Source organism: Gavia stellata, chromosome 3 (genome assembly GCF_030936135.1).
Source record: "Gavia stellata isolate bGavSte3 chromosome 3, bGavSte3.hap2, whole genome shotgun sequence".
In the NCBI taxonomy this organism is placed as follows: domain Eukaryota; kingdom Metazoa; phylum Chordata; class Aves; order Gaviiformes; family Gaviidae; genus Gavia; species Gavia stellata.
In genome coordinates, this window is record NC_082596.1 from 45,609,918 (window position 1) to 45,623,825 (window position 13,908).

The 13,908-nt window shown below is 35.3% G+C and overlaps 1 protein-coding gene across 1 annotated transcript in view; it reads right to left on the minus strand.

Moving 5' to 3' along the window:
• Nucleotides 1–13,908, minus strand: part of SNTG1 (syntrophin gamma 1) — a 159,484-nt gene that overhangs the window by 129,858 nt on the left and 15,718 nt on the right. The window contains 3 exon segments of the mRNA XM_059815621.1: nt 6,494–6,535; nt 6,643–6,686; nt 9,341–9,398. Of these exon segments, the coding sequence (XP_059671604.1) occupies nt 6,494–6,535; nt 6,643–6,686; nt 9,341–9,398 (144 nt within the window).

Genomic DNA, 13,908 nt, shown 5'->3' on the forward strand with positions numbered 1-13,908 from the left:
GCCTATAGAAGGTTTCGTTTTTCTTACATTAAATTGGAGTGATTTGTTTATGTTTATTTAGTCTGCCTTTTGGAGGCTTTTGATGCTCTCTGTGCTATTCTTGTCTAGTCTCACTAGCTTATTATGGAGTAGTTATTCCAAGTAAAACAAAAAATTCAGAACACCTAGTCAAAGTGGACTATGCCTTTTCAAATATAAACCACACAGAAACAGAATTAAAATAATCGGGAGTCTGGTGCTCTACCAGAAAGCCAGCCCCATTTTCTTACTTTTTAATTATTGTACAGTATTACATCAATGCACAGCAAAGACAAAATTAAGTGCCTGTACCAAAGTCAAACTGAGGTATAGCTCCACAACTGGAAGATGCTGTGAAGAATGAAATCTTTCAAAAAGTCTTCTGGAGGGTAAAACACACACATGTACAAACAAATATGAAAATATTTCTATTTGTTTCCTAAGGAAGCAAAGACACCCGAGTCTTTACAGTAAAATATCAATGTAAACAAGGTCACAAACAAAGCATGTCTGATAGCACACACTTTAAATCTGCTGCTCAATTGTCTCTTTTCTTTGCAGCTCATGCTTTCACCATTAATAGAGCTGCATGACAAAGGAGGAATCAATGGCATTTATTTGAAGGATGTTGCACCGTAACTGGTGATTCAATCTTTCAGTCTATCCCACTAAACCCTAATGGATTTTTGCTTTGAGGACCGTAGCTATGTAATAAGGAAATAACAATATTAATCATATAGACTTGGTATTAGTCATGCCGACATATTCTACCACTGTCTATTAAAACGCAGTAGTACTGATGATTAGTTTTAGAAGATGAAATCTTAATAAAATGACTAATATATCTACAGGTATCATGAGAAAAAGAAATGAAAATATAAACTAGGAAGACAAGAAACACAACGTATTTTAAAAGTCTAATATCATAGCGCTTGAATAAATTCAAGCCTTCACTGAGTTTAGCACAAAAATTAATTATTTAAACACTAAAAAAACCATAGCTAAAACCAGATTGGAAAAGCAGCTGAATACATGTTAAGAACACTGCTCCAGGATATATCCTAATTCAAGGAATTTAACCACACAGGAAAAAACAGTAAACTATTTACACCTGCTATGCTTTTTTCCACTTGATGGACACTTATTTCAAATCAATGGTGAAATATATAACAGATTGTTATTAGCTCCAAATTTCATGAACAATAAGGACATTGTAAATACATTGTAACAGATGTTTTCATTAATTGCACCAGGGTAGCTAAGGTGACATTAGCACTTTTTTTATTACCCAAGTTTCAAATAGAAAACATCAGCTGTATGTAAAAAGTAATAACTTGGCCTCTTCTCATGAAGGAAACATTGTATTTCCAAAAAGTTTACATTTCACTTTCAAATTCAAAAGTTACAAATTGCTGATTGATTATGGTCTTCTCTTAGAAGTACTGACTATGCAGCTGCAATATTTAAAGTTGCCATTCAGTCTAGAGGGGAAAGGATTAAATGGTTGTGCTATTAGTTATACAGTACAGGATCTCTGCCACTTAATATGATAAGGTGGTAATCTGTATTTGCATGTTGCTGTTATCACTGTCACCAAACAGCACAATATTAATGTGCTTTTCTATACCAGATTCTGAAGCACTTCATATAATTCAGTGAGCAAAACCTGATAATAGTCTAGGTCTCTGTTTCACAGTTAAGACGACAAGGATAACATAAAAACATAATTTACCAAAAGACACATCTGCAAAGTCAAGATGGAGTGAGATTTCAGATCATTTGGTTTCCAGTCCTGTCTTACAAATACAATATGCTCGTTCTTCTGCTTAAAAAACATTTATGAAAAACATTAGCAAAACTATTCATAACGGGTTTTAAAAATCAGTTTGAAAGAAACCACAGTTTTAAAACAAAGAATCAGAGCAAGAGTTTCATCTACTGCACATGATTGCAGTTAAGCAACTACAATCCCTATACTGTCAGTTTCATATAACATATATGACTCATGGAGTGCTAGCACGGTTACAGCCCTGCTATGAATGCAGAGAAAAGGGGGAAGCAAAAGCTACAATGCAGTGCACATGGACATCCCATGTCAGGTCATTCTGCTGCAAAAAGATGTCTTGTGCAAAATGCCGCTGATGGCTGAATTGAAACATGGTGCTACAAAATTTAGCTAGCTCTACCTAAAATCCACCAAAGTCTAAATATCTATGCTGTCTTGATACGTACCTACCTCTACATGAGCTTTTCCTGTTGCTTTTCAAGGAATGCACAAATGCCACATTAACTGGCACATATGAACTATAATTTTTCATTAGCAACATTCCCTGAATTTTCCCAAAATACAAGAAATAAGGAATCATTTCATATCCATATCCATATGCATTTAATTCTATTTTTATTTCCTAAGAGAAAAGCAGATGCTAAGATTCAAAGAAACCCCAGTGATATGTAACCATAGCTGTTAATACTAACTGAGATGCTTTATTCACAGAGAACAGAGACATAATCTTAAACGTATCAGCGTTCCTTTGACTGAAATTCTTCCTTCTCCATGGGCCCCAGATGCTTTGGTGCACTATAACCCTGGAAATAGTAAGAGCAGTAGATCCAGCACAAGATTTCTGGTAGTATGCAACTGAGTTGACTCGTACTCTCCTACTCTGAGCCACTCAGTAGTAGCTCAAGGAAACTAGCTTACAGCAGGGCCTCTCACTCTCTCCCAAAATTTTGTCCATTGTTAGTGGTGTAGCGCCTAGACGGAGAACCACCAAAAATGTCCACATATGCTACAAGAACAGCATTATGTTGGTGAATGCCTATCTATCTTTGTTTTAAGTTTGGACAATAAATGGAGGTAAGGGCTACAGATACATTAGTTTCCAGACTACAAATATATTAGTTTTCAGCCTTATTAATAATCATATCCATTGTGAGCCCTTAAAAGATTAGGCATGTGGATTGACAAATTGTGCATTGTTGGACCATATTAATTAGACAGAAGCCTAAACTCGTAGCTCTGTCTATGCATAATCCTAATTTCAGCCTTTAAAAAAAGTCTTGTAAAATGTAAAGGAGACTCTACTGGAAAAGGAATAATTAATAAATCCAGAGTAGAAAGAGCACAAACGCACGTAAATTAACAGATATAATGGACTCTACTTACCTCTGCATTCAAGTTCATGCTGCATTTTTTGAGTCAAATTGCCGGTATGATGTTGAGAGATATTTTGTAAGAGAATTGCTAGATTTTTTTATTTCCTCAGCCTCCTCCCATGCTGATACTTCACCACAGAGAGCATGTATTTAATTTACCATAGAAGAGCACTAAGACTGAAGCAGTGTTATGCTGTACTCAGATGGGAGTCTTTACAATCAAAGACAAACAACAAGCTGATATTCAGCCTTTGATAGAAACTCATAATGTGCTTTCATGATATGAATAATATTCTCACCTTCTACAAGCAGAAAAATAAGCTCAAAATTAAGTGATTCACCTAAAGCTAAAAAAAAAAAATCAGAAAGAAACTGTGTAGAGGCTTCCAGTAAGATACACTAAGAACTGACTAAACCTACCTAACCAGTCTTACAAGAGCCTTATCTATCTATCTACCTACCTATCTATCTATTTATCATCTATCTGCCTACCTACATATCTACCTATCTATTTGCCAGATTCAGACTTCGGATTATAGTATATTTCTTGGGTAACAGGATCTGTGCATCACCAGATCTAATAACTGATGGAAGACAATACAGACAACAAAGGAGTGCCAATAAGTGTTAAGCCAACTAAGTTCACTACATATTGGGGAAAGATTCTCCCTACTATGAAAGATGGCACTAATTTGGTTAAAATACTCAATTTTGAAATTAAAATAATTTTACATGCATAGTATAGTTATCAGTAAAGCAGGGTGAAATACTAGGGCCAACTAATCACTAATCGTCAGTGTAATATAATAGGCTGCAGTGATTATGCTGCAGGTCTTTTCACGGCAGAGCTATTAAGATATGATATATGCTTAAAATGTTTCTGCAAGCAGCAGGAAGTTTTGGATCTAGAAAAAGAATGAACACTCATAGGATGCACACTGCAGATACAAGTCTGCATTTTCTATGGGCATCTTCAGCTTTACACATTGAAAAAAATTCCACACTGGTTTACAATGAATATGTTCTAAGACATTAAGACAACCCAAAACACTAATACATTCTCACATAATGTGGTACCTGCTAAGTCTTAATTAGTTACAGAAAAAAATCAGAAAGAAACAAAGCTCCAAGCTCAGGTACCTTGCATAGCCATTTGGAAAGTACCTAGATGCAATAGGGATTGAAAATTAAGTTTCCACTACTGTTCGACCCTCTGCTGTGAGCAACTATGCTCCGCACACTTCCTGTTGTCTCTATTACCTTGAGAGTACAGCTACAGATCCTGTATTTGATAAAGACCCTGCAAGAGAGAAGTGCTAGAACAACTCAAACTGCAAAAGGCATGCTGCAGACAAAATCTCACCCATAACTCCTGCTGGCAGACCAGTTGATGACCTTGCCCTTTACTCAGGGCTATGCTTAAACCCACAGACTGCACAATGCATAACCATATCTATCAATACTATAGCAGGCTTTACAACAAATTTTCTCCACAAATATATATATGACAGCAAATGTTTCTGAAAACAATAGATTATCAGAGTTCATTTATTTTGGTTTTTTGTACTTATTTTATATTTTATATTTATAACTCCTCTGCATATTTTAGCTTATAAAATGTCATATGGACAGTTTATCTTATTTAAATATTGCTCAATATTTACTATTAATTCTTAAGAATTATTCTTAGTTAGAATAAAGATTTAATTTAAAATTTATCTGCTTCTTAAACTCCTAAAACACTTGCACATACACAAATGCACATTCAAAACTGGTAAGACACTTTTTTTTTATTCACAGAGAATTATCTATAAGGAGTTTGAGAAGCAGGTTATGTTGGACAAACAAGGTATAAAGCAAAATTTAACATGATGACACTTGCTACTCTATGTCAACCTGCACCTTTTGGCTTTTCCAAAATCTTTTTTTTCCGTGAAAGTGTTTAAACCTGATCATAAATAGCCAACAGATTTATGTATAATTGTAATGGTTAAGAGATTGTGTCAGAAAAAAGAAAAAAAATCCTGGTGTTCTTACCAGTTTTCAATATGTCTTTGAGTGTGCAAGTCTATACTTCTAGTAATGTCTTTTTCTCATGTCTTGAAATTACAACAGCCTATTTAAATCCCATTGAGAGATTTACCACATTATTGCATATTAAATCAAATAACTGTGGTAAGCTTATAAAAGATTAAAATCTGATCACTGTTGCACAGCCAAAGCTTAAAAGTACTATAAATACGACTGTTAGCCTGTGTATACAGAAGGTGGTATGACGAAGGCTCTGAAGAATGAATCATGATTTGCAGCACAAATTTCCAACACAAAACCAATGCACAGAAGCACTCAGAGAGGAGGAATAGTGCAGGGTTGTAATCTTTCAGCCTGCACTAACTTGTTCATCAGAACTTCATCTTTATTGACTCTTGCTTTCTATACCTGAATGGCACACATTCAATGATCTGTCATATAACAAAATGCTGTGTGAAATATAGAGCATCTTTGCATTGGCAAAGTAAGTTTTAGAAAAGTAAACTTTCAAATATAACATTACTACATTATTTTAAAATACAGGTATAAATTCTGTGGAGCTACACAGGATTTAAAGATAACTTCTTTGGTAATCTTCTCATTTCTGGCATTCTTTCCTCAAATATAGGGTTTCCTACTTCTGAAAGTACTTAAGAAGAGTCAAAAAGTCAAATATAACAAAACTACATGATACTTTTAGCAAAGCTGACTTACCAAGGGAATCAGCCTACTACAGAGCTTTCAAATACACGCAGCTTCTCTAGGAGGAATCTCCTTAATACACTGTTGTTTTAAACCCGTACTGATAACAGCTTAACTGATGGAGGAGAGCACCCTCCTAAGTATCATCCAGAGAATGAAAGGCAGACGAATAGTTTTGTTTCAATTTTTAAATAGGATTAAAACCAACCAAACAGCAAGTCTCCAACATAGTGCAAATTACCGCTTTTGAAGTTAAAATGATCTCACACAGCCAGAAAGGTATAGCACTGTTGAAATTTGATAGCTATAAGCCAGAAGAAATGTTGGAATATGTACAGCTAAAATCTGCATAATAAAATAATCACCTTGACTATAGAAAAGCCTATCTGAGAACAGCAATTACAACAAACTGATGAAGAAGAGATTGCACTAAGATCTTAATTGTTTGCCATGCTGGAAGGTATAGTGGTATTTGTTTAGGAGTAACAATAATACAACTGAAACCAGTGCATTCTATTAGTGTACACTATCATCTCAATAACTACAAAAGACAAAAAGTAGACTAAAAAACAGGAAAGCTCACCACTTCTTCATGCCTGCATTTTCTCACATTAATTCCATTAATCTGTTATTAAAAAGATAAAGAGAAGACTTACTCTACATTTCATAAGTATAGATTGCATTTAACTTTTCTAGAAGAATATAAACAAAAGTACTTGCAATTTTACTCACCTGTAGAATTGCATCTCCTATAAAGAGCAAACCTGAAAGTTCCGCTGAAAACACAAAGCATACTTTTTACTCATTTTGTTCAAAACATTCTACTTTTTGTGTACATGTATTCCTATTTAATTTAATGTTTTTACATAATCTTTAAAAAATTTAAACAAAACCTAATAAAAACCCAACGTACACTTCCAAATAAATAATTTTGAAATTTTTTTTAATCTCAGAATATTGGCATATCAGTGTTACAATGAAAGAGTCTACCCAGCCCAAGTACAAGACTGTGAAACATCTTCCATCAGTCACTAGAACCTTTCAGGACACTATAGTGAGGTATGGCATACTTTTCTGAATAGAAAATGACTGCAGGACTAGCTCCTATTTGCCTGTGAGAGATCATTTCTTACAAAGTCTGAGGAAAAAGCAACACGGAGACTCCAGAGCTACTTAGGAATGACAAATTTAACTTGTAAGCTTTTACCAAAGATACTTTAGATGCTGCATCTTTGATAAACTCAGTGGAGTATTTATGTTGGATAACACTTTATACGCTGAAGAGCTAGACAACCACTACATTGTACAAAATCACCAGCCAAACTGAATTTGATTTTAAAAACAAAGATATACCCTATAAGTCACAGCGGAATTTACAAAATCTAATTCTAAAGTTGCATATGTTGTGTTACAGAGCTATCTAATGCAAATATACTTTATAAATACACAAGAAATACAACAAAGATTATTTAAGTGTCTATAAAGACATAAATAACCTCTAACATGAGAACTAAGGAATGTTAATAGATTATAGGGGATTATTTATTTATAATATTGCAAAACATCACAGAAGACACTGTCTAGAAAAGACTAGAATTGGACTTGATCCAGAAACTTCACTTATGTAATTAAGTTGTAAAACTGGAATCAGTATTGACATAAATTATGATACTCAAGTACATGTTTGAAGGACTGGTCTTAGTAGCTGGATGTAACAAAAGATGCGTAAATTATTGGAGGATATACACTCTGATTTACTTTTTTCTTTTTTCTTAAATAAATGCATATGTCAATATTCTTCTTCAGACACTGGGTTTGCATGTACTAACACTTCATATATGACCTAATGTGCTAGCCTAAGCACATTATGTGCATCACTGGTCTTAGGAATCCCATCAAATGTCACATTCTTGTTTAGAGGTCCAAAGAAAGAGCTGGAGTCAATTGGGAGGGGGGCAGAACCAAGCCTGCAGAGATTTAAGGTACAGGCTCTGAGTCAAACAACATTTTCTGTATCAAAGATCTCTAGTAAAGATACATGGCATGACACTTTCTACACCACAAGACAGTAGTCTCCTACACAAGAGATGTCCCTCAAAACTAGCTCTCTAAAAATCACCAGTATTTTTATTGAAAGCAGTAATTGAGATTATGTCTCAGCTAGGTATTAAGGTTAGAAATAATGCATCAGATACTGCAGAAAAAAAATAACGACAAAAATAAAAGAAAACAGTGTGCACTTTTGTGTGCTCAATTAAACTTGAGTCTATCTTTTTTATTTTTCTTGCAGCGCTTAATAGCATTTTAACAGCTAGTGTAAGTTATATATGCCACATTATTATGTATTACATACTTATATGTATACTGAAAAGCACGGCGTCACAAGTATAAATTCTTAAGGTTAACCTCATTGCCTTCTTTAGGGACTCACTCCATGCCACTCTATAGCCTCCCTACAAACAACTTTCACATCCACCTTTCAGGGTTGGATTTCAGTTCTAATAAACTGTTTCCTCTTTATCTGTGTGGGTGAATATGAGTGGTTTTTTACGCTGGCACATTTTAATTGTGCAGAAGCAGCATCCTAGAATTATTGCATTACAGATGGAGGGAAATGCTTCCAAGTTTACATTTCTGACCTTGCACAAATGTACACAAATATACACAAATATAACAGAGAGATTAAGTACACCATACTAGTACTGATTCACAACCTTCATCTCTCATCATTGCGCACATCATGAGCTGCTTAACCACTATTCTTCTTCCTAGCACATACTATATCATTCCAATAATTTCAGAACTTTGCCAGTTAAAAACAATACAGAGATTCAGTACCAGCTCTGCTTGTATTAAAAATAAGTATGGTTCAGACCTTGTGCAGTACCAGTTTTTCTATGTATGAGTTGCTGCAAAGGCTTACACAGCACAGCATCTAATGATGAAATAACACAGGGGTATTATCAAGGTTCTGTCATTACCCACTGCTGTCTGAGTACTACCCTACTAACCAGTATAAAAAGACATACATTCTCTTCTTGTGTTACCATGCTTAATGGCCAAACATTCGATCTGCTACAGCTTCCTGGCAATAACTATTTGAAAATAAAAACAACAAAATCATTAACGTTTGTTAAATTTGTTAAAAATTTTCATTCTCTAAATACCTTCCTATTTCTCTCCTTAAAAATAATGCTTTACAAGAACTTTTTTAAAAAACATCGTGTTGAAGACTGTTTACAAACTATTCCAAATACAAATTCTGTACTTTTTCAGAGAACAGTTCTGAGGAAGAGAGAGATCATAATGACATGAAGAGAGAAATGGTACACCAATAGCGTTTGTTTAACAATTCCTGAAGAATCTCAAGACTTAATGCATCTTGCTTTAAGCAGCATGCCAAATCACAGTGTACTAATCTGACACCCACCTCTTTGTTCTTTGGAAATCTTAGAAATGACCACTGGAATATTATGTTCTGCTCCACCCTGAAAACAGAATAAATGGCAATCTCGTCAGTCACTGGAAATATCTTTTTGCTTAAAATTATATTTTACCTTTTCTCTAAATGCAGTTTTCAGAGAGACTGAGAAAATAACTCTGATTCTGCTTTTCCTTTTTTTTTTTTTTTTTTTAAATAAATATTTGATTGGGATTAGTTCCTTATTGCCTCTCCTAAAAAGCTGTCAGTTGCCATCACCAGCTCAGGAAGTGAATTAAATGTTGTTCAAAACTCTACAAGACTTGAAGAAAAAGGACATCCGTTTCTGTGAATTCTGGAGAGCTTAATGTATGAAATCATGTCCTGCAAAAGCAAAATGGCCATCACACTACAATGGCAGCTACACTGTGACCACTTAGTTTTCATGCTGGTAAGAAACAGGTAAACAAAAGCCCAAGAAAAGCAAGTTTGGACTTTTCATCTCAAAAGCAGCCTTTATTTGTTTCCATCTCTATCACACAAGCACAAAGACTAAGCAAAATAGTGGGATAAGTAACAAGGAACAGAAGAAGAAACATTAAGAAATGGAACAGTAGGTGTTCAACAAATAGGGGGAAATAAAGGAAAGCTGGACGGTAATTCAACAGTTCGACAGCAATTCAATGCTGTTGCTTCATTCAGTTTATCCTGTTGGGACTGGAAACATACATGGTGCTTAAGAATAAAGTATTAAAAAGAAAGCTTAAATAAAAAGGAAACTCAAAGGAAGAGAAAGGCAAATATACACAAAGACACAAATATTTTTTCCTCTGTAGAGAGCATCAAAGTGTAAGCCTGAATGTAATCTGTACAAATTCAGTTCATCAGAAACAGCAGTCTGCCACACTATTATTTTGCCTAGCAATCCTGGTTAAGAGTTTGCTTACTCTTCTCTTCAGTAGCCAGATTTTTCTTTGGAAACAATGGCTTTCTTAGGCATCCAGTGTCGAGGTGTGGAAAGGACTGACATGGGTATTTTGATGGTCTAAGGAACAGTACATATCCCTTCTTCATCCAATAACCAGTTGTTTGAAACTGAACAGACTCCTGCACTCAACAGCTATTTCTGTCATTGAATAAAGATGAATTTCCCGTGAAACCATAGAATTTTAAATAGGATGAAAGTTCCTTCTGCTAGTGGCTATCAATGCAAATGGTCCTAAAAACACTGACTTAATAGGGATCTCAGTAGTATTACAACAATTATATGTCTACAAGAAAAGTTCTATTGGCATTGCACGAGATGAGCGTTGACAAGCACAGAACATATTGGTATTTGTAGCATGGGCTGAGTATTCACTTCTCAAAGACCATGAGGCTACCGACATTTCAGTCGGGCGTAGAGATGTATTCAGACTAAATAAATTGTAGCATTACAACTGGTTGAGTATCTTTCAATGGTTTTCACCAGAGGAACAGCAACAGTAAAAGTTGGCTTCACTTAAGATAATCAGTTCAAGCTCACTAAATTTATAAAACTTAATCTACACCCTCCAGATTTTTCCTTAGTTACATGCACATTTAATTTCTTCCAAATTTTTCAAACAAACAGAAAAATAATTGTGTCAGTTTCCTTCCTAAGCCTCCAATGTTACACAGTGATTGCACTATCCAGGACATTTGAAGCTCAGTGAAGGAGTGTAGGGTTTAAAGCTCAGCATAGCTAACATAGGTCCTTTTTTCTCAGCAAAATGGTCTCCCTCCCTCCTTAGACTCAGCTCTCCAGTAAAGAGGCAAATTACTGTTATTCCTAGACCAGCCTGCAATGCCTCTCTCACTCACTGTATCTACTGAAATCCATTCACACTGCTGATTTGAAGAAGCACTCAGTAATGTCCTGCTGAAGAAAATGATCTCCTCTCACTGCATCCCAGTCTGGCCAGTATGAAGGATTCCTTTTAAATTAGTCATAGGAGGTGTTGCCTGCTCTTCTAAGAAACAAAAACTCAAAATGGGAAAGAGAAAATAGTTGCCCACCTGTCTATACTCAGTCATCGTTAGCAATTTGCAGCAAGCTAAAAAAGCTGTATATATTCTGCAACATCTTGTTGAATACTACTTCAGATTGACACTGCAGCCTTGCATCCTGCATCCTCCATAATCGATTCTCTGTCCTACAGAAGAAAAAGTGTATGTGTGTCTAAATTCTGATTTTATAGGCTCAGGAGACACTCTACTGAAGAAACTTCTGGGAACAGAGGCCATTTTTGCATTGTTTTAAGTTTTCCCTCCCTCTAGTGTGGACATGTAGTTATAACCTCAGACCAGAGGAGGGAACAAAAATATGTCAAGTAATGGTGTTGAAGTCTTAATGGCTCAGACCTCTACCAGACTCTAACACCGATTCTTGTATTGCAAATTTTCTTTGTCATTTTTCCTTAAGCAGGCAAGATGACCCTGGAATAAAGGTAGCTGCTCACCTGCGGAGGTGGTCCTGCTAGAAGAGGCAGAGAAAGCTCTAATCACTGGCAGCTGTTTGAAGCTCACTGTCCTGGATGTTAGCCATTACTGGTTGGAGGTCACCCACACCCCCTTTCAAAGTGTTGCTTGATACAGTTCTAAAGATTTTTTTCTTATCCCAGTTTTTATGTACGACTTTTTTTTCCCAAACTTTTAGTCATGTGAAAAATAGGGCAACTGAAACTAGTAACTTTTATTGACAAATGCTGTTTTTGTGTTTGGCTCCAAGTGTAATAAGAAAACGACTATTTTGTTTTTCTAAGCAGAGAGAGTCTATAAAAAATTAGACCAATTCTTGGACTTTAGCATGCTGAGTTAAGACAATGTATGGGACATTTTCATTTCATACTAAAAGGCAACATTTATTCCACTAATGAAGACTGGCTTGTTTGTTTTAGCTTTAAGGTCTAGTAGCACAATATGGCTCATGTCTATGAGGATCAACCATCTTCCCAACTGAAAGAGGGTGACTTTATACATGTTGCCTATTGGAAGCAGTCCATGTAAAGCTCTGAACTGTGTTCCCGGACTGTCTTAGAGAATACTAGTTGGTGTAAGCCAAAACTGCGCCAGGAATCATGCTAGTAATTAAACAATATGGACAATAATGTGCTAATGTTAGTTGGCACTTTTAAACCTTTCTTTTTGATAGAATAGCATAGCTGGAACCAAAATGCCACTTCCAAAATGCAATCAGCACCAACATCTGCAAGTTCACAAGTCTTTAAAGATGAAAAGATAATTTTTTAAACTAAATGCTAGATGATTCATCTATTAATTAAAGCTTCTTAGCCTTTTTATTTTTTGTTTCAATCTGAAACACAGAGAAAATGTGTTAATAAAAAAATATCACAGAACGAATGAAGAGGAAGAGAATCATCTAAGTACGTACGTAAGTGTGAGCAGGACAGGTGCACATGTTTGCTTTAGAAATTATTTGATCGAGCCAAACTTTGAAGAGTCAAACTTTGAAAAGTCAAACTTTGAAAAGTCAAATGGAATCTCAGCAGATCTGCAAAGCTGTTTATCATTTAAAAAGAATGATCAAAACAGAGGCAGGAAAATGGCACTGTACAGAATCCTGGTAGTCAGGAGTCAGACTGTAACTGCAAACCATAATTTATTTAATGAAATATCAATTTTATTGCCTATTTCCACAAGAACACTACACTCCAATTATTGAGAAACATGATGTTCTTTCAGAAGTCATACACTTAGCAGCCTCTTGTGTCAAATCTCTGCATCTCCAACTTGCCAGAGATGTGATAAATGACTGAAATACTACACTACACTTATCAGTTTCTATATCTAACTCTATGGCTATTACTTCACACACAGAGGTGTATTACTGAGGGTTCTAAAGGGGCTTCAGAAATTAGAAAATAATTGCTTCTGAAGAGTGTAAAACAGATCAGTTCTGCTTCAAATTCAATCACACTTTTACCACTAATTTCAGTAAAATGAAGTACAGCAAAACAGAAAACAGGGTGGTTTTTTTGTTCTTTCAGATCTTCAAAGAGTGGATTATAAGCAATTTTTTAAAGGGCTTAAATTCGGATCTCATGTAAAATTCAATCTCACAAGCAGGTTTTTTTAAGCAGTTAGCTGAATCTCTGATTTTTACAAGTATAGTTGGGGCACCCAGGTTATAGCACAAAAGACGACAGTTCTCCTCATAGACAAGTCAGCAAAAGATAACTAGACAGTTTCATTTTGGAATTATTAACATTTTGACCTTCTGCTCTTCAGGGGGAAAAAAAAAAATCCAAGCAACCAGAGTATTTAAGGCGGGATAAGACACTTTTTGAAAATTTACTCAAGAGAAAGTTAAAAGGTGAACTGACCATGAGAAATTTCTGATATCAAATGGGTGTTTAAGTTAGCAGAAAAAAGGCACGAGCCCTAGAGCTGAATGCCAAAGCTAGACAAATTCATGTCAAAGCACAAGCAAATATTTTAAAGTGAGGTTTATTAATCACTGTACTGCTATAACAGATACCTCAGATAAACTGCATCCTCTGATATACACCACTGCCAGAAAATAAGCCCTCAGATAA